At 32.9% G+C, this 27177-nt stretch overlaps 8 protein-coding genes across 8 annotated transcripts; 4 read left to right on the top strand and 4 right to left on the bottom strand.

Moving 5' to 3' along the window:
- Positions 1-106: 106 nt before the first annotated feature.
- On the top strand, positions 107-2997 carry Tsp_00482 (hypothetical protein). The gene is made up of 3 exons (XM_003376236.1): positions 107-445; positions 2225-2647; positions 2866-2997. Exons 1-3 carry the CDS (start codon positions 107-109, stop codon positions 2995-2997), a joined length of 894 nt encoding a protein of 297 aa, XP_003376284.1.
- Positions 2998-3165: 168 nt separating this feature from the next.
- On the bottom strand, positions 3166-3508 carry Tsp_00483 (putative Sua5/YciO/YrdC/YwlC protein). Its single transcript, XM_003376235.1, is given in 2 exon segments — positions 3166-3337; positions 3354-3508. The coding sequence occupies 2 exon segments, from the start codon at positions 3506-3508 to the stop codon at positions 3166-3168; spliced, it is 327 nt and encodes a 108-aa protein (XP_003376283.1).
- Positions 3509-4281: 773 nt separating this feature from the next.
- Tsp_00484 (eukaryotic translation initiation factor 3 subunit D) lies at positions 4282-10876 on the top strand. The gene is made up of 25 exons (XM_003376234.1): positions 4282-4412; positions 4485-4512; positions 5239-5616; positions 5690-5887; positions 5969-6039; positions 6092-6154; positions 6290-6458; positions 6561-6662; positions 6719-6860; positions 6950-7021; positions 7127-7183; positions 7602-7765; positions 7851-8178; positions 8241-8481; positions 8571-8765; positions 9052-9190; positions 9248-9398; positions 9462-9592; positions 9664-9755; positions 9806-9935; positions 10033-10175; positions 10240-10355; positions 10414-10490; positions 10698-10782; positions 10863-10876. Exons 1-25 carry the CDS (start codon positions 4282-4284, stop codon positions 10874-10876), a joined length of 3417 nt encoding a protein of 1138 aa, XP_003376282.1.
- Positions 10877-12424: 1548 nt separating this feature from the next.
- On the bottom strand, positions 12425-12919 carry Tsp_00485 (60S ribosomal protein L38). Its single transcript, XM_003376233.1, has 2 exons — positions 12812-12919; positions 12425-12541 (listed from the first exon to the last, which is right to left on the bottom strand). Exons 1-2 carry the CDS (start codon positions 12914-12916, stop codon positions 12425-12427), a joined length of 222 nt encoding a protein of 73 aa, XP_003376281.1. The 5' UTR covers positions 12917-12919.
- Positions 12920-13299: 380 nt separating this feature from the next.
- Positions 13300-15437, top strand: Tsp_00486 (homeobox protein HMX1). The gene is made up of 7 exons (XM_003376232.1): positions 13300-13422; positions 13547-13574; positions 13709-13879; positions 14086-14097; positions 14138-14262; positions 15178-15232; positions 15361-15437. Exons 1-7 carry the CDS (start codon positions 13300-13302, stop codon positions 15435-15437), a joined length of 591 nt encoding a protein of 196 aa, XP_003376280.1.
- Positions 15438-23375: 7938 nt separating this feature from the next.
- On the bottom strand, positions 23376-24287 carry Tsp_00487 (alpha-ketoglutarate-dependent dioxygenase AlkB protein). Its single transcript, XM_003376231.1, has 2 exons — positions 23872-24287; positions 23376-23694 (listed from the first exon to the last, which is right to left on the bottom strand). The coding sequence occupies exons 1-2, from the start codon at positions 24285-24287 to the stop codon at positions 23376-23378; spliced, it is 735 nt and encodes a 244-aa protein (XP_003376279.1).
- Positions 24288-24718: 431 nt separating this feature from the next.
- On the bottom strand, positions 24719-25063 carry Tsp_00488 (hypothetical protein). The gene has a single exon (XM_003376230.1). The coding sequence runs from the start codon at positions 25061-25063 to the stop codon at positions 24719-24721; it is 345 nt and encodes a 114-aa protein (XP_003376278.1).
- A 300-nt stretch (positions 25064-25363) lies between these two features.
- Tsp_00489 (conserved hypothetical protein) lies at positions 25364-26103 on the top strand. The gene is made up of 4 exons (XM_003376229.1): positions 25364-25538; positions 25656-25743; positions 25837-25921; positions 26044-26103. Exons 1-4 carry the CDS (start codon positions 25364-25366, stop codon positions 26101-26103), a joined length of 408 nt encoding a protein of 135 aa, XP_003376277.1.
- Positions 26104-27177: the final 1074 nt, after the last annotated feature.

Genomic DNA, 27177 nt, shown 5'->3' with positions numbered 1-27177 from the left:
AGAATGGCTAACTTGCCCCCTCTTTCTAGCCAGGAGCACCGTGAGGGTGCACGTATGACGACACCGGGTCTCAGCACCGCGAGCGGCAGCGGAAGTGCTGCACAACATGTACGTAGATGACTTGGCGACATCCTGCGAATCGCTTAATAAGGCAAGGACGCTGGCCGCCCAACGAGAGGAGTTGATAGCATCTGGAGGGTTCCATCTGTACAAGTGGGCTAGCGACGTCCCGGCTGCGCTTAGTGCAATCCCAACGAAGAAACGGTCGACAGAAGCCAAAGGATGCCTTTGGAAGACGCTGGGAATTTATTTGGATCACAAGAAGAACCATCTGACCTTTATCTCTCCGGAAACAGTACGCCGCGACGGCCGAGATTCCAAGCCCCAGCTGCTGCGCACGGCATCCAGCATATTCGACCTGCTAGGCTGTTTGGCCCCCTTCACGGTAAGGGACAAGATCTTAATCCAGTCCCTATGGCAGCTCAGGACGTCCTGGGACGAACCCTTGCCAGAGGACGTGGAATGACTGTGGGTCAGGGGAAGTGGGAAATGAAGGAGCTTCCGCTCATTAAGGTCCCTTGCACGCTAGTGCCTGTATCACTAGCTCAAGTGAAACGTGTCGAGCTCCATGCGTTTTGCGACACGTCAGAACTGGCCTACGGCACGGTGGTTTACCTGCGCGTAGAAACCTGTGCTCCGCGTGCGCTGGTGAACTTGGTTACTGCGAAAACCCGCGTCGCCCCCATATAGCGACTGAGTCTCCCACTGTAACAAAGTGTCACAAAGTAACTGGAACTCATGGGGGCTCTGGTCGCGGCGAGACTGGTGCATTACGCATAGGCAGCGCTGGATCTGCAGGTCCACTCCACCACGTGTTCGAGCGACAGCGAGGTTGCTCTAGCATGGGTAAGGTCAGCAGCCAACAGTGGGAAGCCGTTCGTCTGAAATAGAGTTGAAGAGATCCAACAAGTGGTTGAACCGGCGTCCTGGAGGCACTGCCCTGGGAAGAACAACCCGGCTGACTGGCTGAGCCTGGGCGTGGCTGTGACGAAGCTAGTAGCGGGAAGCCAATGGTGGCACGATCCAAGATGGCTCGCGGGACCGCCGCAAACATGACCGCGGAAGCAGGAAGACCCTGAGCACGGCCCACTGATCCCACCGGAGGGAGAACGCACGTCAGGACGGGTACTTGGGCCCTGATGACCACCGAAGATCCCCTACACCTGGACAAGTATGGCGATCTAGAGAAATTGTTCTAAATCAGAGCCTACTGCCGGCGATTCGCGAAGAATTGCCGCTCTCTGGCAAGAGAACGGCAGGGAGCCAGGGAACTACAGGACGCCGAAGGGGGTAGACCCTGAGTATTCATCAAAGACATGCCGCTTCACACTTTGATTGGTTGTATATTTTGCATAGAACTCTGATTGGTCTTAAATTTTATTGGTTTACACGGCGGCTAAATTTCATTAGATGTTGTTGCGATGAATTTTACTCGCTGTTGGGAATCTATATTTTACTGGTTCTCATTTTCATGCATTCTATTTGTCAAATTTTGGTTTCTTTTTAATGGTCACTTTTTTATAATAAGTTTTACTGTTTATCTTCTATATGTATATTAGTAATAGCTAAATTATACATTTAAAAGCTGACTAGCACTTTAAAATTATAAGTTTATTAACAAATTTGCTTGTGGTTTCATTTTTGTGCATAATTATATTCATAGAACTGCTGATCAGATCTAAGAAATTCGCTTTACTTTAATTTAAACTGACTTGGTTAATTGCGTGTATAATATTGAGCATTTTAAAGGCCTTGTTCAAAAGTTTGCTTCCTATTAATTTGTTTCTTAATTTGATGAAGTTAAATATAAGTTTAAATTAAAGTATAAATTGAATTTAGAAGTTATGGATGCTGTTAGTAAGAAAGATCACGTGGATTCACCATTTCACTGAATTTCATTAAATAATTAATTTTAATTAATTTTATCACATAAATATCATAAAATAGTAAAGCTTTGAATATCAGAAAACTGACCATTGAAACGAAATCAAAATTTGACAAATAGCACGCATTACAATGACAACCAGTAAAAATTTAGGTTTGCGACAACGAATAAAACTCATCGCAACAGCAACTAATGAAATTTAGCCGGCATGAAAACCAATGAAATTCAAGGCCAATCAAACGTCGAGCGGAATGCCTTTGAAGTACACTCGGTTAGTAGACGCAAGATAAAGAATTCCGAGCGGAGATTGAAGCATTGGTGCGCCACGGCCGTGTTGCAGCGCATAGTCACATCAGCCAGTTCGACCCCTACATGGATGAGTGCGGGCTGTTACGCGCAGGGGGGGATCGTTTGGTGAACTCAGACCTGTCGGCGTCCATGCAATACCCGGCAATCCTCCCGGGGAATCACGAGTTGACCAGTGGATTGATTCACCGATGTCACCAGCGGCAGCTACCTGCCAGGGCGGAGCAGACACTGGCCTTCCTCCGACAACGTTACTGGGTCCCGAAGGGACGTCATCAAGTGAAGCGCATGACACGTGAATGCATGGAGTGCCGCCACGTGACTGCCCGTCCGGCTCAGCCTAGGATGGCCGCTCTACCCAGAGATCGGGCGGTCCAGGCGCTGGCTATGTCACAGGTGGGCATGGACATCGCGAGACCTCTGTTTGTCTGAGTGGGAAGGGGAGCCACGCCGCCGAGGTACGTGTGTCTGATCACCTGCATGGTAACCTGCGCCGTGCACCAGAGTTGGTCCCTCAGATGACCACGGCAAAAGTACTGCAAGCCCTTTGACGATTCATGGCCAGAAGAAGCAGGTCGAAGACCATACAATTCGACAACTTCCGCTCATTTCAGGAAGCCGCCTCAGAATTACGCCAGCTGTGGCAGACTGTGGACGTCTGCAAAGGGAGCTCGTGGGGCGCCGCATCCAATGGAACTTCATTTCCAAAAGAGCCCCGTAGATGGGTGGCTACTGGGAGCGCCTAGTTCATTCGGTTAAGGAATCATTACGGAAGGTTGTTGGATAAGCGCTGCTGCACGACGGAGAGCTCCAGACGATTCTCTGCGAAATAGAGGCGTGTCTCAACGCTCGTCCCTTGACCTTCATCAACGATGGGCCCTCAGATCCCCAGCCACTGAGCCCATTCCAGTTGTTCACTGGCCGAGAGTACATGGACCTCCCGGCAATAGAGAGCAATGATCCAGACTAGCGTCTGACGGATCACGGCGCTTCCTAGTGGGAGAATCGATGGCACTGTCGCCAACAGCTGATGGCAAAATGATGACGCCGTTGGAGAAGCAGCTATGTCGCCACGCTGCTACCACGCTGCAAGTGGAGAAACGACGGGTTTGGCCCCGGGATCAACGACACAGTGTTGTTAATCGAAGACAACCATTCCTGAACATGCTGCCCTCTGGGGGTGGTGATCCAGATATTTCCAGGTCGGGACGGAGTGAGCCGGGTCGCTCGGATCTGCACTTCCACAGCCTCTCCCATCCTCATATTCAAAACGACGTAACACGGCTTAATTAAATTCCATTTTCACTTATGTAACACCACTACCAATAACAACAACAGCGTGATGGATATAAGCCAGCTCAATTGATTTCTTGATTAATTCACTTCTGATTTTGTTTAATTTCATTTTTAAATATAAAACAAAATGCATCTGACTTTATTTTCTCGTAACAATAATTTTCCTTTTCGGGGGGGGGGAAGATATTCCGGACAAACGGGCACCGACCTCGTTGGTGTGACACACCCATGAGCTGGTACTCACAACACACGGGCAAGGCAAGAACAATGCGCGCGCACGGCCTGGTAGATCACCACCTCACCGTTTTGCCACTCGGATCAGGGTAAGAAAAGGCCCCCTGCGTGCCCAGTACCAGCCGTTGTTCGCGGAACAATGGCTCCTTGTGTAAACAATGCGGCACCGGTTAGCAATTGACCTGGAGGAGCAGCCGTCGTGACGAAGCCGCCAAATGGCAATCAGCGTCGTGGACTAATCGAAGATCAAGGATCTGAACCCTAGCAGCTTACTGGAGGCCGACGGAATTTAGATCGGCGTCTCAGATAGCGAGTCCCCCCCGCGGTGAGCGAGCTGCCCATTGGCTGCTCGATTTATCCACCCGCTGTGCCGCTGGCCCCGGGGCTGTATATATAGAGCCACGAAGAGCGCTGCCGCAGAACAATAGTAGTGCACGGTAGAAGCACAGCCCAAGAAAAGCGAGATCGGATCCGAGAAGACTGAAGCCAAGCCCGAGTCGATGTTCCAGAGACCAACGTACCCCCTTGTTCACAAAACCATACAGTCTACTGACGATTGCTTGACAAATGAACGTCTGGCACTTGTACCTGATCATCATTTACTGTCTTCTGTAACTTGTCGTTACAGACAGTTTTGAAATGAAAAACTGGCATATACGATAATTTTTTAATCAAAAAATTGAAAAATATTATGTAATTTTAGTTGCTCTGTCAACTGCTGTTGTGCACTTGTTTTGTTATAAATTAAGAAACTGACAACTCATATGGTAATCAATATAGACCTTGAAAATCCAGAATAAGACAGTATGCGGACAAAAACTATTTTTTGCTGTGTGTAGGTGCATATATGTGAGTGTAGAAGTGTTTCTGTGCGTATGGTCAGCTCTATCTTGACTAGTGTGATTTATATTGCTTGGTTTTGTTTGCTCTGAATAAAGTAGCATTATCACTCCGTGCGTCTTGATTAGCTGGTGAGTATGTGTGAGAAGCGCTGATAAAGTACCAAGCAGATAAAGTTGATCTCCAGCAACGCGCATTAATGAAGCTCAGTTGAGGGAACTGGCCGAACTAGCTGATACTACAAAATTATTTGTTTCCACGAAATTAGAAAAGTTAAATATTGAAAGAAAACAAATTTATGCCATGGGAATAACCGAAATTAATTCCAATAATCAGTCCATATGTAAATATCTGAATTAAAAAAACGACACTCAAAAGCATGTAAATCAGTTGAGGATCTGTAAAAAGAAATTTTAATATAGGAACAAAATATTATGATTACATTTATTTATTTTCAAAAGTATTATTTACTGCTTTTAATTAAAAGTAGTATTTTTTCTTCATTTGTACTTGTAATTCATTTTTAAAACTGTTTTGAAAATGTTATCATCTGCTTGCAGAACTTTGAATGATTAACGCATATTTTAGGTAATCAGTTATTTTCAAGTGAATTTCAGGAAGCCATGCAAAATTCTCAGACTGTCGACGATGAAACACTGCAACACATGTTCTCGAAATTTCGTTCTAAAGAAAGCAATCCAAATGGATATTCGCGGAAGCTTCAGTTCTGGATGGACAGCATAAGGAATCTAGTGTATTCTAAAGGGAATCCTATTTTCACACTGGGACAGCTTAAACAAGAATTCCAGTGGAAGAACTATATTCCAGCTTGTTTAGATCATGTCATTTTTGAAATGTTACAAAGTGGTATCATTATGACTCGGACAGAATATGAAAATTCGCTTTACGGATGGTTTTACAAGAATTTACAAAAAATTTTAAGAGAAGGTTGGAATTATATATTCCCCCATAATGATGAAAGGGAAATTGAATACGTATATGTAGCTCTAGTGAAAGTAAAACTTATAGTTTCAAAGATGCATTTTTTTAGTTTTCTAATGATTTTAGAGTCTTGGAGAACAAATATTGTGTAAAGTGCAGAAGTTGTCTTTGGATTCGACAATTTCTGGGAATGTAATTTCTTGGAATGAACTTCGTCGCGAAATTGCTGACATATGTCCAGTTAAAAGAGCACTCGATTTGGTCTTGTCTTATTTACAGTCCGTGCGACTTGTATCCAGTTATCAAACCGATGATGCTGAAACAGTATGATGTTTTTTTTACATTACAGCATTTAAAAAATGTACTTAAAGATTTCTCTTTAATATGCATTATTTTTTATTTTAGCTTTTGAAATTTTGTTTGTCTTCTGAAAACCTTTATCCTGAAATTACAGATATTGATATTTCTATTTACAAGTACGTTATTTTGTTCTTTGCCTTTGTATTCATCTGTCTTCAATTTTCGTAGAATCCAAAAGGTGACCGCAAAATTACAAACTGAGGTGGAATTATTCAACGAAGCTGTTTCGAAGTATGCAGTATTGTTTTATATGTTTATTGTAATATTATTTAATACAGTAGAGTTTTATTTTTTCTAAATTTTCTAATTATTTTTTTAAAATAAATCCTCTTTTTTTCAAGTTTGAATTGATATGTATATGTATAGATTGGAGGATTTTTCTGTTGCCTCTATTCGACAAAAAAAATATTCTGAAGCAAAAAGATTTATTTTAAAAAGGCGTTATCATGAAAATATTCTGGCGAATAAGTTGGATGCAATTTATAATTTGCAGTCGCTTTATTTGAAATTGATGTCGGCAAAAAATAACGCAATGGTATGAATTTCACTGAATGAATGAATGCAATTTACATGTGTTCGTTTGTTTGTTTGTTTTCCGACTGCTTTACCATTAAGATATTTGGATTTCCTTTTGAAGGTTACTGGTGCCTTGGAGACGAGTAAAACAGCTCTTCGAAACAAACTGAATGCGGATATCAGTTTCAGTGAGATTCAGACTACGCTCGACGAAATCGAACATGTTATTATTTCTCTTTTTGGTTTCTGGTGCAGCATTACATTTTTTCAAACTTTCAGGCTGTAGAAGTTCAGATGGATATTGAAGATTCTCTAATACGGGAGAAAGTTGATTTTACCGACGAGGAAATTGAAAATGAGCTCTTAGCCATTCTAAAAGGAATGAAATTGTCTGAAAAAGAAAAAGCAGGAATATTTCGAAGTATGCTCCATTAAACTTTCCGAATTTAAAAACATTAATCTCAGAGTTGTTACGTAAAGCTAACCATTTATAATAATTTGTTATTGAAGATTTTCCAAAACTTGAATTTCCTAAAACTTTAAGATCAGCATTGCGTGTTATACATTCTGGTCATCAAGTCCGTATGATGAAGTTAGATTAAAATTTTCACTATTTAATCTTTTAGCATAACTAATTTTGCTTTATATAAATTCAAAGTATGCAATAGTTAAAATTATGAATTTCAGATATGGATGAAAATGATTCACCTAAAAATAGTGCTGTGGATAATAAGCAGGACCTCGGTGAAGAAATTATTTTTGCTGGCTGAAATTTCAATTTTATAAGTGAACTATTGCCTGTCTACTTATTATGAATGATGATGCTTTCCAATAAATGAAAGTTATTCTCATATTTGTTAATTCATTTAAATGTTCTTATATAAAAAAATTTATTTTTATTATAGAAATTAAAACTTTCAGTTAAAAAATGTTGGAATTCATAATTTAAAAAAACAAATTATTTTTTCATATAAAAAAATATTAATATTTTAACGACTGTTAACTTCATGAAATGTGTAACTACAACTATTGAATTTTAAAATGCTCCAGTGACAGTTAGGATCTTCAAAAATAAATGAAATATAATGAAAATATGCTTCTACTTATTATTTTAACAGTGCGGAATTCGTTTTTAAAATTTATTGTTAAAAATCAATTACAGTATCAGAATATACAGTAGGAAAAACCTTTAGCATTTTATATATTACTGTAATTCATGTTGTGAATACTAACTTTATTGGTTCGGACTACCTGTATTTTATAACACTATCATTTGTCACTTCATTAAAGCTGAAAATCTTATCGTGCATAATAAATACCGTACTAGTTTTGAGTTTATATAAAATGCAACATATGCCAAAAAATGAAACAGTAGAAAATGGGCTACTACTTTTTATGTTTTAGTTCTTAGCCTCAAATTGAAATGGTTGACGCTGAAGTTGAAATAGAAAATGCTAAAGATGTGGTTCAAAGTGTTGAAGATCAAGTCCCGATAGAAAATGTCGAAGCTGATAACAGAAATGATTCAACAGAAGATGAAAACAGTGATTCTGAAAATAAATGGAAAATGTCATTGCAAGAAGCAGTAAAGAAAATTGTAATAAATCCTAATGGATGGGGTCCCGTCAGTATTCCGGAAAGTTTTCGATGTCTGCCTTATCAAGCTTTTGATAAAAGTGAACGAATTTCAAAAATTGCCGATTGGACAGGGCAGCTTTCTCGTGAAGAACGGCGATACGGTAAGCTTATTGATAATAATTATTATTTCATTTTTTTACAAACATGGTCGTTGTTGTCTTAGGACAAGGACGCTATGCAGCAGCTAACGCAAATGCAGCTGCATCTACTAATCAGTATGCTTATTACCACGAAGAAGAGGAAACTGCCTTTCAACTTGTGGATGGGGCGCGTAGTACTAAATCCGCTCCGACACGCAATTATCGTCTACGACAATTGCAGTTAGCTAGACGACAAATGCAAAAAGACCGTGAACGGCAAAGTCAAACTCAAATATCCTCTAAACATGCGAAAAATAGAGAAAAGTAAGAAAAGAGCAAGCAGTTCATTCGTTGTTTTATGTTAATTAATAATCGCATGCATTGGGATTTTAATGTTTGTTTTTTTCGTGTAGGGATCGTCACAATCAATGGCGAGTGTTTCAGAAAGCTTTCAGACAACGTCAGCGTTACGATAGACGAGGACAAAAGCAAGTCAAATCTCGTCTGCCATCGGTTACGATAAAACCTGAATGGGAAATGCTAGAAGAATTCGATTTAGCTCAACTGCAGAAAATGAATTTGCCTTCTGTCGGCGATGGGGAAGACATGTATGTAACTTTTGTTATTTGAACTTTTTGTTGTTCGTAATGTAATATAAATTTAAATTTAATTGATGGAATTTAATTTTGCAATATTCGTAGTAACTTGCTGTGCTTGATGTTCGTAAAATTGTTTACGTAGTTTTTAATATCTTAATTTAAAGTGAAGATTTCCATTTTAATATTTTTGGTCACCAGTTGATATTTTTTTAGGTTATTGTAAATTGGATTGATTTTGTTCAGGTGTAGAGGGTTAATGTATGATTTTAATTGTATTTCATTTTTGACGTTTTAGTGAAAATGAGCGTTACGGAACCTTGGAATATTATGAAAGAAGTTTTGATCGCATTACCGGCAGAAATGAAGTGCAACTTCGGCGTTTCTTCAAAAGTTATTACACTATAAGCACAACGGACGATCCAGTTATTGAGCGAGTGAGTTGATAGCTTTTCTTTCCATTTATGCAGTTTATTTATTAATTAATTTTTCAGCTTGCGAAAAATCCACATTACACAGTCTTTGCGACGGATGTGATCATTGCGACATTGATGTGCTGCACACGTAGTGTATATCCTTGGGATATTGTTATTCATCGAATTGGCAACAAACTATTTTTTGACAAAAGATCGTCATCAAAAATTGGTCAGATTTGAGTGCTAACTAGTTTAAATGATAGTATTGCATAGCTTTTTCTTTTTTTTTCAGATTTTCCTACAGTCAGCGAAACTGCTATTGAACCACCTCAAGATGAAGGAAATTCTATAAATTCTCCTCATTTTCTTGCTCTAGAAGCGATGTTCGTTAATCAGAATTTTAAGCAACAAGTTTTGAAATCGGTTTGTATAAATAAATATATCTTGTTCAGTTAGAAAATTGTGCTTATTTTGATATATTTATTTTGTTTTAGGACGATGAAAAATATGCTTTTGAACATCCAGATGTGCCATTTGTAGATGAAAACGATCCCAACAGAGAAAATGTGGCTAGCATTGGCTACAGGTTCGTAAAGCAAACTGTATTTTAAATTCCAATAAACGCTTTCCTCCTAGATATCGTACGTGGGATTTGGGAAATGATGTAAATGTAGTGATCCGATGCGAGCATGATGGAGTAATGAAAAGTCCAGAAAATGAAACGCAATTTTTAACAATAAAAGCGTTTAATGAATGGGATTATCGAGTGAGTAATTTATTTAATTGTTACATTAATTGTCATTTCTTGTTCTGTGGAACTCTTATTGTTTTGCATAAGGATTATGAATGCAATATTTTAATAGTTTTCTGGTGGTATTGAATGGCGTAGCAAAATTGACACTCAACGAGGAGCAGTCTTGGCGACAGAATTGAAGAACAACAGTTGCAAGCTGGCAAAGTGGACTGTTCAAGCCCTTTTAGCAGGGTCTCATTATCTTAAATTCGGGTAAAGTTTCGGACATTTCTAATTAATGTTCGTTTTTGACTGGCACGGTTCTATTTTATTGTAGTTACATTTCTCGAATTCACACACGTGATACTACACAACACGTCATTTTGAGCACACAGCAGTTTCGACCAGCGGAATTTGCTAATCAGATCAATCTAAATATGGATAATGCTTGGGGTTAGTTTCAGCAGGCTAGATTTTTGTCTTCAAAATAATAATAGTTCATTTTTTATAGGTATTTTGAGATGTTTCATTGACAAATGCTTAGAGTTGCCGTCTGGAAAATATCTTCTAATGAAAGATCCGAATAAGGTAAAGTATTAAGAACAGTATTTCAACTGTTTTTAACTGTTGCCAATTTTTAAACATTTTTCGTATTACAAGCATTGTTTAGCAGTATACTTTCTTATCATGTCTAGGAATGAATTTAGTTTGAATAATAAGTTTTTATGATTAGTTTGTAATATTTATTCAAATAAGTGACAACTTAGTGAGCTAAAGAAAATTTTTTTCTTATAGCCAGTCATGTTGCTATATAAAGTTCCACCGGATTCTTTTGAAAACGAGGAAGAAGATCAAACTGAAAGCAATGAATTGGACGAACGTAAATAATCATTGCCATTTTTCATTATTAATGCATTAACACATATCTGTATATATTTTTCAAGTAATTTTAATTTTTAGAGTCACAGGCATGAAAGCAAGTATTGAAGAAATGATGTCTTTTTGATACTGATGATTTTTCAATGATAATAAAAAATCATTGTGGCAGAAATTACAATAACAACGTCAGATATATTTTTTAAAATATCAGTTGTTATCATTTTATTAATGGCATTGGAAAACTATTCCAGAAAATTTTATACTGCATGTGGCTCTATGAAATAAATCGTTCTGAAATCGTTACTATGAACATAAAAATACTCTGAAACCATGTTACCGTGATATAGCTGTGAGTAAGGTAATCATATCGTAGAAATATTAGGAGAGCTATGATGAAATGAAAAAAGATATTTAAAATCTCAAACTGCAATGTTTTAAAAACTATCTAGTTTTACAAAATTTGGAATTCTCTTTATTGCGAATATAAACCAAGACTTTATCCTCACATTGCTCAGATAATCTTTTTGCAATTAACTCTTTTCCTTTTTATAGAACTAAAAATTCAATATACATTTTATGTGGATAATTTAATAACATATTTGACTGTCATGATTGGCATTTTTGTAAGATACAACAAGCAGATGTAAATTTTGAAGGCCAGTGTCACTGCTGTTATAGAAACAGCGGTCTGTTTCTATTGTAATGAGCATCGGTGGCTTAGCCGTTAAACAAACTGATTTCTTTACATTGATTGGTATTATTTGACATTTTATTTTACTACTGATTAGTTAAATATGTTTGTCCTGATAGGGATTTATTTTTCCGCATTGAATTTGATTTAGAATAAGTACTAATAGGTTTTCAATAAAATTGATTTACAAAGCTTATTCCATAATAGCTATATAATAAAAAAATGAAAATGCGTTTTATTAGTTGAATGTTTCCTATTAGTGGTCAATTTCTGAATCAATTTTAAGCTTTTTTTAGTATGTTTTCAAAAATTAAATAGTTTTAAAATGTAATTATTTTACAAACCTTAATTTTAATCAATTTTTTAAATGCGTTTATGCGGGAAATCAACAACGTTGATGTGTTGAACAATACATAGGTAATTGTAACAGCGCACGAGTACGTTGGAGGATTTTCTTGCGACTTTATCACACTTAATTCATGAGCCGCTTATTTAAGCCTCTTTTCAAGTAGTTTCATATTATGTTTGTATTTTATTTTGTGTTGTTTGTTTTCTGTTTCCCTATTTATCTTTGATATATTTATTTGTAATATTCTTCATTGTTATGATTGTTGCTGTTCCTTTTTCTATTTGTATCCTTGATCTTGTATGCATTAATGCGTAGCACAAAAGCTGGTTAACACTCAGAGTGGAATTACAATTCACATGTGAATTGCAACTGCAAAACGTCAGCATGTGCATCGATGTTCTTCATTATATTTTTATATTATATTTATATTCTTTTGAAAATAACTTAATCTCGCTCTACATTTTCCGAATGCTATCGATTTTTTAAGTTTATGCAAACTGTTTCTTGTGATGCATAAAGAGTTAGAATTTTTCGACCGTAATCAAGCGCAACAAATGTTTTCATTCATGTTAATCATTTTTTATTTAGAATAACAGAACTCCATTACTTCAGTGGCTTCACATTTTTCACTACCAATCCAGGAGGAAGTGAATTACAGATCTTTTCTGCTCGATCGTCGCCTTCAACAACCAAAGTATACAAGTACTTCGAAGTGCGAATCTGAAATATACATAAGTAAAAACAAAAAGGTTCAATGAATTCAACATACAATTTTTTTTGCTTATTATCGAATTTGAAATTTATATATCTGTTTAATTAAACGTTTACGCATCTACGTTTAAATTTAAAACCATTACTAATTTAGAATTCACATTAAATATGTGCATTAAAAACCATTATATGTTTAATATAAAATATTTTACATGTAGTTTTCTTAATCATTAAATAAAATAACAATCGAATGAAAATTCGTATTTCATTCAGAATTACCTTGAACTTCGTGTTAAATTTATTCTTCTTGATAATGACGGCTCTAGCATCTTTTCGGCGCGCCAAACAAAGAAACTGCTTTATTTCAAAAATCTGCTTCGGCATAATGCGCTACAATAAAAAATAAAATTTTTACACTTAAGTTAATTAAACAAATAAATGATCCAGCAACAAATATGCATTCTAAGTCCCAAAACCTGTTTCTGCTACTCTTAATTATAAATAGGTTCACACAACCGAAACAAAACGAAGTTTAAACAATTATAAACAATATTTTAAAGTCAATATCTACATAATAATGCAAAACAATATAAATAAACATATAAATGTAACAAAAATCAAATTTACGATACTTAAGGCTATGTGGAAATTACTGTGCAAATAAAGAAAATCAAGGATAATTATAAAGTTAATTGTCAAGTTCACCTTCACATTACATTTATATAATATTATAATTATAAAATAATAATAATAATATAAAATCCAAGATGATACGTGTCGCGGAGTCCAACTGGATACCAACATTGCCAACAATTACTTGCACTTCTAAATTTGTATATACAGTAGGATACAGTCGTAGAATTCTTGCTGCTACGATTTTTATTCTTTGGGTATTTGTCTTCCAAAAGTTATCTTATCCACAACATACGAAATTATATTTTGTAAATTTTATTGATTATCTGGACACAACTTAATAGTATGCCGTGCAAAAAATAAAGTTTCTGTAAAATCCAGATGAACGACCCAAAAATTTTTCAGAAAAGTGAAACCGATAAAGAAATGAAATCCAAAGTAATATATTCACGATAGTACACGTGCAATCTCTACCTATTTCTCGACAGTGTTTAATTGAGTTTGTTGGAAACTGAAGACATCAATACTTGACAATCATTACAGTAGGGGGTTACTGTGGGCGTGTGACGCGGAAGCGTGAAAAGAAGCGGCGGTTTTGTCAGCGATCCTTACTGTGCTGTGTGATTGTCGTTGGTGTCTGTGTGGTGTTTAGTCTCTGTTCATTTGTGTCCATTGATAAGTTCTCACTTTCGTGGAATAAAACCGGTGTCCGCTGTTTGTTTGTCTTATTTGTTACACGTTCGTGAACGAACGTGGGTAGTATTGCGGTTAGGCTATCACAATTGATTTGACCTGCCGCCAAAGAAAAACCTACAGTCCACTGCCTCGTTGGCTACAGATCTCTGTCGCCAACAGAGTTTCTTCATGGCTTTGGTTGTTTGGCATTGATTGCATTCCATTTGTTGTTATAAATATTTTAGACAACTTTAAAAGTAAATTCATGGAAATTATAAAAAATCAATTTTATTAAAGATCCACGATATCTTACTGCTCAGATTTTCAGTAGTCTCATTTGTTCATTGGGTCAAAGTAGATTTAGTATGATTCGATCTTATGTGGATGCTTTCTATTGGTCGCCCAAGATAGGAATCCCATTAGTTAATAATTTATGATATTTCATTAGCTACTAATTGTTAATTGTGAATGGCTGCAATATTTCACGTTTCATTGGTCAAAACATTTTCATTGCACTGTTCGTATTCAGTGCAATCTTCAATAATTTGAAATTTTTACTGATATTACAATTCCCTGTAATCACATTTTATCATTCATTACGATAGCACCACTTTATACGTTGTTTACATTTGATTTGTTCAATATTTTCAACTGTTTAATGTATAAATATGTATATACATTAATTATACTTAAAGATGATATATGCAGAGATAATTAGCCCTTTTGGTCTTCTACTGGTCTATGATTGTCATTGGATTTATCTGTTTATTGATTTGAGCTGATTTTATGATTCTATCCAATGTAAATATTTTTTATTTGCTTCAATGAGTAGAGATCTATTAACTATTAATTTCTAAATATTTTTTAGCTAATAAATTGTGATTGTGAGAGGTTGCAATGTTTACCTTTCTTTTATTAAGAAGCATTAAATATAATATGCAATAAATTTTAATTTTTATTAATTTATTTGTATCATATATTCTAAAGCTTTTTACCTTTGAAAATATTCTGTTGTAATTTTTTAAAACCAGTTTTTTCTGTAAACTTTAATATTTTAAAGTGATTTTTGATTTTATTTTACTTGTGCTTATTTGACTTAGCACAAAAGTGCAGCTTGATTGTGCTAATCAAATTCTTTTTATATTTGAGTGATATTCTAAATCCAAAAAGAATGCAAATACTAAAAGAATAAAACATGTCTATAATGAAATATTTGCTGCAACAAATAAATTAAATATATTACATACAAGGAAAAAACTTAAACTGAACCAAGATGTGATGATGCTTTCCTATTATGGTACTGCCATTATATTAATTATTATTTACTGAAAACTCAGGGTACTCTGATTTTACCTGCTCAATTTTCCTCATACTGTCCCCTTTGTGTGATTCGTTGTTTGCTCATAGCTTGTATAGTGTTTGATCAGTAATTGGCAATAGACTTATGCTATTTCATTAGTTTTTTAGTTTTGATCAGTAGTTCTTCTTCATAAATTAATTAATTAATAAAATAACATAAGTCAATCGACAATTACCGATCAAACGTCGTACAGTTTATCAGCAAACAGCCAATCAGAAAAATGAAATCGAATATTAACAGTTGAAATCAGAGTAAATCATTCTGTAAATTAAATTGAAACATTCACAAAGAAATGTATCTAAAGATGAAATTTCTTTCTTGAAATTCACAGCTCTTCTTGCAACAATGCTGTTGACAAGTTTGCTGAAGTTTCATTTTTGCTCCATTCAGTAATATTGTGGTGTTACTATTTATGATATCAGCATGTTTATTCTGCAGGTATAACAATTTTCTATGAAAAATAAGAAATAAATACTATTTATCACTTATCAGCTTCAAATTAAACTTTTTCGATGGAATACAAAATAAATTTTTTTATATTGCATGATAAAAGCTGCTAGCTGCTGATTGTGTTTCCACTCCTAATTTTAGCTCAATAGTTGCAACTTTTGACAACTTGGCTGTTTATCATCATATTTGCGCTAAAATTGTGCCATTAGCTTAACAGTTGCACATGATAAATTAATGCATCCAGTGTAGTTTGTCACTCTCTGAAAAATATTCAATGAGCAAAAAGTCAAATATTAGAAATCAAAAGTAACGCTTGTAGTCTTGCTGCTCCCTCGTTTATTGCCAGATAAGCATTTGTGCATTTATGAATTACATGCCATAAAAACTAAATGCTAAAAATGTCTTCTGCTAAAATATTTCTTTCCAAATAATACATAGCTGTTGTACATTTTTCTATAAAGATAATCAAAACTTATGCACAGTATTTTAATGTACTTAACCTCTTAGAAGACAAAAAATTTATCTGCTTAATACTGTCATCTTCAGAAAAAACAAAGTAAACTGTTATTAAGTTTAGAAAAAAAATATTCATAAAAAAATCTTAAATGTTGCTGTAAAGCATCTTGTAATAAGTGATTGACTGAATTATTGTTTACAAATTATAAAAAAAGAAATGTATATACATGCATATATGTTTATAAGGGTTATAATATTTTGTAAAAAATTAATTGAAAAAAATTTTCTGCTGCCGTTATTATTTTGCGTGAAACCGTAGCTTGCTATTTCAAATGTCATCCTGCTCCCACAGTTTTCAATTGCATTTTTTGTTTGTTTTTATTGTTTAAATCAAGGTTGTTCGCTAATTTTTGAAATGCCATCAGAATAATTTGAATTTTGTTAATTAAAGAAGTCACATGATGCATATGATCAGTGAATTCTGCTGACCATAAAAACTCATCTTCATAAGCATGTTGTATATTATTGCTCATGTCAGTTGATTTTCACATATAAATGTATGTGGTATTAAATAAAGAACAGTATTTCTTTAACTTGTACAATAAATGTATAAGAATAGTCAAGAATAGACTATTAATTATTATTGCTCTATTCTTGCAATTCATTTTAGTACTCAGACTACAAGGATAGTTTAATAATCTGTGGATGAAAAAATTTTATAATAAATCAAAGAAGTAACAAGCTTTAAGAAAAAATGACATGTAAATAATCATAGCGCCTACATAAGCGCTTCAGAAACCATATGCGCTAATGTAACAGTATTTTCTCAACTATTGCTGAATTCACTAAATTTTAGCAGCACTTCAGGGTATTACGCCAGAAAAATTCAGAATTTCTCTAAAATGACATCAGTGTGGAGCCAACATATTTAATTTATTCATGAATGGCGCTACTGTTTGTGCAAATGCAGATGTTGGAAAATAAAGAAATGAGAATGAAAAATAATGGAAAAATCAATGTTGCAATTTCAGTATTTAAAATCATCAGAAAAAAGTTTCATTTATTGTTACTATTCTGGAATTGCTCAGTTTTGTTTTAGTTGATGATAATAAATTATTATATACTGTTCAGTTGTTGATACTGATAAAAAAGCACTGATTTCCTAATTTTTTGCACTGTCTCGGCTTATTTCATGCATTACATTCTGTACGGCTCTAATGTACTACAGTAAGATTACAGTAATAACAGAAATTGTCTTGGAAAACACTTATTAAAAAATTGAAAACGTAGAACAAATCAAATATTGAAAATGTAAAATGTAAAGTAATGACTGTTAAAATAAATCAGGAGACTTGAAGATTATTATTAATGAAAATTTAAATTATTGAGAAATATGCTTAATTTTATAAAAATTGTAATGTAAATATTTGACCAATAAAAATGAAAATAATGCAGCCATGCACAATTACAAGTTATTTGTTAATATAATATCAGCTAATGAAATCTAATCGCTTAGAGGTCAATAAAAAATATTAACGTAAGATCGAATCACTGAAACCATCTTGAACTAATGAACAAACAAAACCAATGAAAAGTATAGACCAATAAGAGAACACTGCAATCAGGGTTAATTATCCCTAGAGAGCCATAACTCTACTAAAGTTGTTTCAATTTGCAAAGACCATTGTTAGCATTTGCAGCATAAAAAAATTTACATTTTTAATATGGATAAACTTCCACTGTTTTATAGTCAACTTTTTTTGTGATTTTTTACTTCAATAGTTTGACCAAAATGTTTCCTGATCACATTCTCATTGGCGCAAAATTTTATTGGCCAATGCTTAATTAGCAATGCCTAACTATTGTCTAAACCATTGATCATGTATTGGTCTAAATATTTTATTTGACTTAAAAAGTACTTTAATATTTTCAGATTTAAAATGAAGTTTAGGAATATATTATTTTTTAAGATTTAAATATATTTAGAAGGTATTATTCTGAAAATAACTTTTCAAGATATCTATTGTAAATTAAAATTTTATGAAATATTAAAATGATTTTTTATTGGTTTTATTTTTATTATGTGACAATAGCATATTATATACAGTAAAATGATAATCAGTATACATTTATTACAAATTCTATCTTCACCTTTCTACAACTCTGAACAAAAAAGATTAATTATTAACAACAACGGTTACATGTATAATACAAAATTAAATTTTAAGCGTTTCTTCATTTCACTGACATATTTTAATTTATGCTCTCTACTCTCTTTGACTGCTGAAGCACAGTCATTTTAATTATCAGACTAAAAACGCTTCAGAAAGGTCAGCCATATTCAAATAAGCAATATAAACTTAAAAAATTCCTCCTTTCCTGCAGCAAAGCCAGGTTTGATTAACTTCCATTTATGGCAAAAAAACTTCTTATTAGTAAAGCTTGCTATTCTTTTCATCTTCATGTCCATCACCTACTGTTCGATGAAATTACAATCAAAATATTTTTTCATAGTAAATGAGATCGCTAATAGCTATAAATTTCAAAAGTTAGCAGCTGCGACTGAAGAAAAATAGAATCACAGAAAAAAGCATGAATGAATATATCAAAGCAAAATTAATAAAGTCAGAATCATCAAAACATCGTCTTGTTGCCAGTGTGCGTCACCATAAAATTCATGCATCTGTTAGCGTTCACATAAAAAAAAACTAGCTTAGCTAAATTCTGATCAAATTAACTTTCTTACTAGTTTTTCAAGGTCAAACTTAAAGAAACTGCGATCAAGCAGCTAAATTCAAACAAAATAATTAAAAACAGATAACAGCAAACAGAACAGATGAAAATGTTTCTTTAATAACTAAAATCACAGTTTAGAAGAGCATTTTTATTTCATCGTTTGTTTTACATAACTACAGCTAAAAATTATGAACAGTGACTTTCAGGAAACTGAAGCGACTGGGCTTTTATTGTTAATGCAGATGGAGTGTACAAAAAGTCTTGGTTCTGATGATAACTGAATGCTGAATATTACACAGATATTTTACGTTATTATTGATGAATGGTTATAAAATTAAATTCTGATGTAAGATAACTAGATTACAAAGCCTCACAGTCACCACCACATTGAATGGTTATTTTTTATAATGAAATTGTGTGGAAAATAGAAAAATTTTCCCTAAAGAGTCAAAAAAGAATTTTATATGACAAAGATAATAAAGATGTAAAAGAAAAACAATAAATTTTGCAAATTTTTATCTCACTTAATTAAAAAAGAGAGCATTTAAAGATCTAAAAGTCGAGGGGGGTTATTTCATATAAATTACCAGGATGATTAGACAAATTTAGTCTTTTGATGAATTTCAAAACAGAAGAAAGGTATATTAATACATCTTACAAATAACTTCATGAAACTGTTGATAATTAGTTCTGTCTAATGTATTTATGTTACATAAGAAATCACACCTCCTTTGTTTTATTTATCATTTCTGCTCAGACAGTAATACATTAATTACTGCCTTTTATTGTAAATAATAATAATGACATTTAGCAGTATCTTCAAAGCTTTAAGAGGCAAAGCATCTATTTAGAAGTTACCCTCTATACATAAATGATAATATGATATTCTGAATTGACTGTTGCATTTTTCCAAATAAATAAAAGATCTGAATCGCATTTAATTGACAATGTCAGCTGTACCAGAACTAAAAAATAGTTTGTCTGTGAGCATCAATTTTGCATCAAAATTTAATAAGAAAAATACGAATTGAAAACAATAGAATGTTATGTGAGCAACAAAATTTAGGATTGTATAAACAAAAGCAACAACATTTAATAATAATCATAGAGAATATTAAAAACCACTTACGTAAAAAATTAAAATACATAGACTAAAATTCAACAGGCGACAATTTACAAATTTCAAATTGTGCAAACAGAAATGAAAAGTATACTTAAAAGTATAAAGAAAAGAAAATTGATGCACCGATTACAGTATAATTTGTCTATTCGATTTTAGGAAGCAAGTAAAAAAATGCATTAGAAAATATTCTTGAACATAAAATATGTTTTTTTAAATATCAAACATTCATGCATATTAAATGTTGCTTGAAGTTCATTTGGCTTTATTTAATTAGTAAACCATTTTCTGAAAATTACAAAGAGAATCATAGTAAAAAGTTAATGCTTTTATTTTAAATATTTAAAGTTAAATTTAAAAAATAAATTTATTATTATAAAAGAAATTTACAGATATGATTGTGATAATTTATAATATGAACCACATATGAATAATATGAATTAAACACCGAAATGTATTGTTTTTATTAAAAAAATGTATTGAAATATAAAAAATTATATTAAAATACGAAAAATTAATAAAAATACTTTTGATTGACGTAAAATAAAATACAAAATATTGCTTTTAAAGTAAATAATAGATAAAAATATTTTAATAGGGATACTTAAAAAAATTTTTTCAAGCAGAATTATGCACTATAAAGCAGTCCAATTATCTCTGAAACAGAAAAAAAGTTAGTTTGCATGTGAACAAACTATCAAAATATATCAGTTATGTAATTCATTACGTAAATTTACGTACAGTTATATAAATTAATCGACAGCTGAAGTCAAAGTATACAAAAAGAATAAGAGCCTGCATATCAACAAATTATATTAATCCTGAAAATCAATCACCGTCTGATCACCAGTTCACCAACTTTACTGTCATTTAAGTCTTGTTTTGCAGCATCGTGCTACAACACTGAGGTAAACAAGAAAAGGTTGATACACATTTTCTTTTGAATCCGTTGCTGATGCAAGTAATAAAATTTAATAATTACGGCTGTAATTCTGTTTGTATGCTAAATTCTATGTTAAATTACTTTTTGCCAGAGTAAACAACCGTAATAAGTTAATAAAAGGTTTTGCAGATTGTCTTTATCGAGATTTTTATATGATATTTATCTTTTTTAAGCAATTTGTTCTATTTTCTTCAAGAAACTGCATGTGTATTATCATTTCTTATTAAAATTTTCTACAGTTTTCAGAAAAACAACAGTTGTATCTGTAGTAGCAACAGCAGTTTGCATATCTAAATTGTATATTTATAAATGTAACAGCATCTTACAGAATTCTGAAATGAGATAAATAGTCTGTTCAAGTAAATAAATATTAGTAAATAATGTCTTAATAATAAAAGCAAACATTAAAATGTGCTTTTTATTAATTATAATCATTCGAAAAATAACTTTTATTGTTATGTTTCTTTATATTTCCTTTTATAATAATCGGTAGAAATCAGGTGCTATCATTATGCAACAGAAGCTGTTTTATTTTTCACAGTACAGACATGTATTAATTTATTTTTGTTTATGGATGCTAAAAAATAATTCTGTTCAATTTTGTTAAAATTTTTACAAAAATTCAGTTTGAAAAAATGTGTTTATTTTGTTGTAAAGCTTCAGTGAAGGCTACTTCCTGGTATGGTGCGAACGCACGTAAAAATGTTTTCTTTTCATGTTGCGTTAGCTGCATGTCTTGCAGCTCACGTGACTCATTTGCAGTCGAAGTCAGCGTAATATTGATAATAATCTCAACATTTACAATATGTTCAATTTGTTGAATTTTAAATTTATTGCATGAGAAACATGCACTTGTACTCTGTGATGCTTATTTATTTTTATAAGAAACATATGAAATGAATTTTTTAAAGTATGCATTAATTAATTAAATAAATGATAAAAGTATGTTTTGATATTTCATAAAGTTAAATTCAAATACTTTTAATAGAATTTCTTTTATAATAGCAATGGAAAATTCACGATTTGAACGCCGGATAGAACTTACCGGCATAAGAGGTGGGAATGTGCTTTTTCACTTGGATATTTATTCCACAAATGAGGTGCTCCCTCCGCTTAGAGGATCATCAAACCGTCGTCTATTTCTTCAGAGGGGTAAAAACAATATTGCATCTGCTTAATTTCTAAAACATTTTTGTTGTTGTTTAGTGCTTATCATTCATAACATGATGAGGCAGTATGTGGTAAGAAACATTGAAAATATGGATCCTAATGAAATGCCTCCTTCGTATGTTCTAGTAATAATTTCTAGTTATTCTTGATTCCACTTTTTCAATTAATTTACTAAATTTATTGCAGACATTAACTGAGTCGTTTCCAGTTCGTATTGGACGTTGTAAGAAACATTGTTTACAAGGAAATTAATATAATTAAAAAAACTTAATCTGTTTTATTTTATTAATTATCATATTTAAATAACAACAATGATGTAATTATTTTGTTTTTATTATGAAGTATACTTTAGTAGCTAATCAGGTAAACCGAAGGTTGCTAGCTGATATACGTCGGAGATCACCAGTTAGACGACGTCAACATCAGGTATTAAAACATGATGGTTTACATATTTGGTCCCGTTATTGATTTTCACTACTGCATTATGGTTAGTCGTTGGTTTCAGCTACTTTATTGGCTATTTTCACTTTTTTTACTGTTTTTGCTTTATTTATTAATTTATTTCCTTGTTAATGGTTATATTACGCCAACATTTATCAAACAATTATCCACCAATCACAGATAAATAAAAATAGCCAATGAAATAGATGAAACCAATGACCAATCATAAAAGGCAGGGACCAACAAAGATAAGCGAATAATAATTACGATAATTTTTTTAATAGAATCGAATGCATAATTTTTATGCCAATCATAATGAAGCCGGAGCAACTGCTAGAATCCGTGGAAGGGAAGATCCATCACCACCAATGAGAGGTAATTTTGCATACATTCTAAGTGAAGTGAAAAATTAGTGCAAATTCATCATTTTTAGACTAGAATGCTACAAGTTTTTGAATGCTAATACAAGGTAAAAATAAAAAGTTTTAAATAATATACAGTGGGATTCATTTTGAATTTGAATTTTAGAGATTTCGGAAAGCTGAAACTTCTTTTAATTTGAAAAACAGTAACCATCTGACTGAAGATTTCTGCAGATTTTCAGCTATAATTTTAACCATTTGCAGCATCAGAAATTTTATTTTATTTGCAATGAGTATTTTTGTCAGTAATGTAAAAATGAATGTGATGATCAGCCAACATTGCTACTGTGTTGCAATATCACTGACATGTTAGTAGTTTAGATTTGTCATTTTACGGTTTTGGGTAAATTTCATGAAGTGAAATTTTTCATGCAAAATTTAAAATTTGTTTCTGGCGTGAAATAAAAAATATATTCCATTTTATATAAGTAGCATTTTTAATCTTTATCTTCTTCATTTAGTTGTAATTTCATTTTTCGAAAAGTAAAATTAATTCGAACATTTTGACAGTGTCTTCGCTTCGGCAAACTGTGAGACCAATGTCGGTTTGTATCAGCAGAAATCAAAAGCATACTTCCATGTTCCAGAGCGATGCACACTTTTTCAGAAGCTGCAGCTGGCTGATGATTCACTCTGTAATGTTTGAAAATGAAATCCCGCTTTTCGCCTACTGTTACTGATGCAATAGGCGAGGATGGATCCAGTTCCTTTTCATTATCTCGATGTTCACCAATATAATCATGTCCATCTTTATATCTTAAAATAAATAAAAATTTCATCATTTCTATACAATTAGAAGTAAGCTAACAATGCATTAGAAAAAATTAAATAATATTTATACATATATTTAAAGTAATATATAAAATAATGATTATCTTTAAACAAAAAAGTTATTCTTCAGATGTCCAACGTGAAAAAAAGAAAAAGGCATACCTGTTAATGAGAACAAAGTTGAAATCACATTTAGTTATTTCTGAAACCAAATTGCGCAACGCTAAAACCACTGCATCCCATGGTTTTGCCGGTATTACATTCCCACTAAAGCGATAGTGCAAATTCGGATGGCCCATTGCCATTTGCTTCCTTGGAATTGGATGCCACTGATTGAACAGGAATACTCTTGCCAAATTACCAGTAAAATATTTGATATTTTTTTCACAATATATTAACAAACGATCTGCCAATTTTTTCGGTAGAATCTGTTTGTAATATATAACGTCAAAGTGGTCATTATTCGAATGCAGCTTTTGAGTTATAAAGAAAGCATCTGCACTGATTTGCGAGATGGAATTTACAAGAAAAGTTGCATCATCTTCACTTTCATTTTCTCTCATTAAAAATTTATCCATGGACAAAATGCCGCTGAAATTCAAATTCATATGTATTTTGCTAAATATCAATTCAAATTTGCGGAAAAAATAATCATTAAAGCTGCATGTTGCAGCACATGAAACACATATTATTTGAGATAAATCAGAACTGCACATTAGCATCTCATTGAGATGTACTGTAAGTTTGTTTGAGTGCATGCGTGTGTGTTATCCATTGAGCGTGTGTTGGTGTCTATTTGTTTTACATAGTAAAGATCATAAAATAAACTGACAATGATCTTGCATATTTGGTGAAGAATATTCAGTAACTATCGCGGTAGAACTGAATTTTCAATCACTTGTGGCAAATTTTCAAAATGACACGTGAAAAAGACACAATAGCAATCCGTATGGAGAGATTTTCCTGTTAACCACTGTATTTTGACTATCAAACTCAGAAAGATGTTACTTTAAGCACGTGTGCTATGTAAAAGGCCTAGAAAATGAAGATAATGAATTGAACATGGCACAACTTGAGCTTTTACTTCGCTTACGTCACAGCTAAGCACTTCAAAGCCGTGCGAAGACATGTATTCTCGATGGACAAACATGAGTGCGTTTATGAATAAATCAAATAGATTTTCAAAGTGTTGTATCCACGAAAAGTGAACATTATTATTGCAAGAATGGAAGTTGGTGAAATTATCCATCAATATAGTGAGTCCATTACGAACTACGTTAGCCGTTTGAAGAAAGGTGATGAAAAGTGCAACTTTGGTAAAGACTGATGAAAGATTAGGAGACGCCTTCGTCATTAGGCTTAATCATAAAAAACAGGAATTGAAATTCGACAATGATAGACAAATTGATTAGAATGTGAAAAACAAATTCGATCTTCAAATGTAATCAACTAGCCATGGAACTGTTGCAATTAGGCTACACAGAAAACAACAGATGTTAAAAAAATTTGAAAAAGACAAACAATGCTCAATCAACAAAAATTACAGTAAAGAAAAAACATGCCTACAATGTGCTAACAAATGGCATAAAATTGAGACTGCAAAACTCAATTTATTAAATGTTTTTATTGTGGAAAATCTGGGCATTTTGCAAAAATGTGTCAAACAAAAAAGCTGGCAGCTACTGCAGAGAAACATAAAACGGTGAAATATGTGAACAGTTGTCAAAAGAAAGATGAATTAGAGTCAGAATCAGAAGAAAACAATATTCTGGCATTAGTGAAAAACATAAATACTGAAACACCTCAGGCTCTAATAGATGTGTTGATAAGTAGAATATAATGCTGAGGTATCTATATCAGTAATAAATAAAAAGCAGTGGAAAAACTGGGACATCGAAAATTGACTCCGGTGAAAGGAATCGTGGTATATGACCATACACCTTTAGAAACACTGGGCAAAGCAAATGTTAAATTCTACACTAACAATGAGAATACAAATGAGAAACAATACAAAAGCTGTGCCTGCGGTTGTCAGTAAAACATAAAATGTGGCTTTATTTGGATTAAAATGGGCAATTGCTTTTAATATATCATCTCTGAATAAAATTAGAATAAAGAATTTTTAAGAAAAAATATAAAAGAGACAGAATCAGTGATTGACAATGACCAAGAAAAGTCGATGAATGAGCTCGTGGATTTATTCGATGGAAAAGTAGAAATAATCAGAAATACTTTTAAACAAAATTATATTTAAAACCAGGAGTAGAATCGATAGCACTCGATGCTAAAAGAAAAGCATTTTCATTAAAAAAGTCAAAAGAAACTGAAATTCAGCAACTAATGAAAGAAGGAATTTTGAAACCGGTGGACCCAGCAGCAACGCCAATAATGTAGGCGACACCAACTGGCTGCTTAGACAAAGGAAACGGTAATGCCCGAATATGTAAAGACTTATGGTGCGAATCAGTAGTCTCCTCGTGTGTTATCGATTAAGTGCGTGTTGGTATTTGCTTGCTTTACTTAGTAAAAATCATGCATATAAACTGACAAGGATCTTACACGTAATGACTGAAAAGTTTTAGTCACCTTGTGAAAAACGATTATAAATCGAACGGGAAAATCTCTCATTGCACCATTTTTAAACAAACTATAAAAACTTTCAAATACTCATTAATTATTATCAGTTTAACTTGTTTGGTCCAGACCGGTCCCACGTTACTCTTATTGGTCGTTGACCACGCTATTTTATTGGGCCGTCTAGTCGTTGTCTTATTGGTTTTACTTGTCTAATTGATTCAAATCTTTCCCTTGTGATTAGCTGTAATAATTTTTCATTTCATTGGCTCACATATTCCATTTAGGATTATGCAACTTTAATAGTAGTGACGTAACATAAAAAATGGAAATATTTATTATTCCAAAATTTTATTGTGTTTGAAGTTTTGTCATTCATTGAAAATTTGTTTATTTAAATATGTTATTTGTGGTGAAGTTTATAGAAACAAATTTAGTTTTATATATTTGGTGTAAATTGTAAAATTTCTATTCCAACATCTGAACGAAACCGACTACTGTGTTGGTGAACACTTAAATTGCCATCTGTTTTCATTTATATTTGCAACCTTTCAATGTATATTTCAATGATAACGAAATATTAAAATATTCCGCATCAAAAGCAGCGCTTATGATGTAGCTGATCTGTTTGATGTTGCATTTCAAATTGTATTTGAACTTGGTTATAAGTGAGCATGGAATTTGGCAAGAATTTCCATGCACTTATCCATTATTTTACCGTTTAATTAACTACAGGGAATTTTTTTTCGGCCAAAATTTTGTGCACTTAATCAAGTTGGACTGTATTTTATATGAAATGTATGAACGTCAAACAGAATTTTTCATACAAACAGCAAAACTCATCGACATGTATAAAAATACATATATGGATGTTTTGTAACAAAAGAAACTTTG

This window comes from Trichinella spiralis (assembly GCF_000181795.1).
Source record: "Trichinella spiralis strain ISS 195 chromosome Unknown Scfld4, whole genome shotgun sequence".
Classification (NCBI taxonomy): Eukaryota; Metazoa; Nematoda; class Enoplea; order Trichinellida; family Trichinellidae; genus Trichinella; species Trichinella spiralis.
The sequence above is the reverse complement of the archived record's forward strand: the minus strand, read 5'-3'. Positions and strand labels throughout refer to the sequence as shown.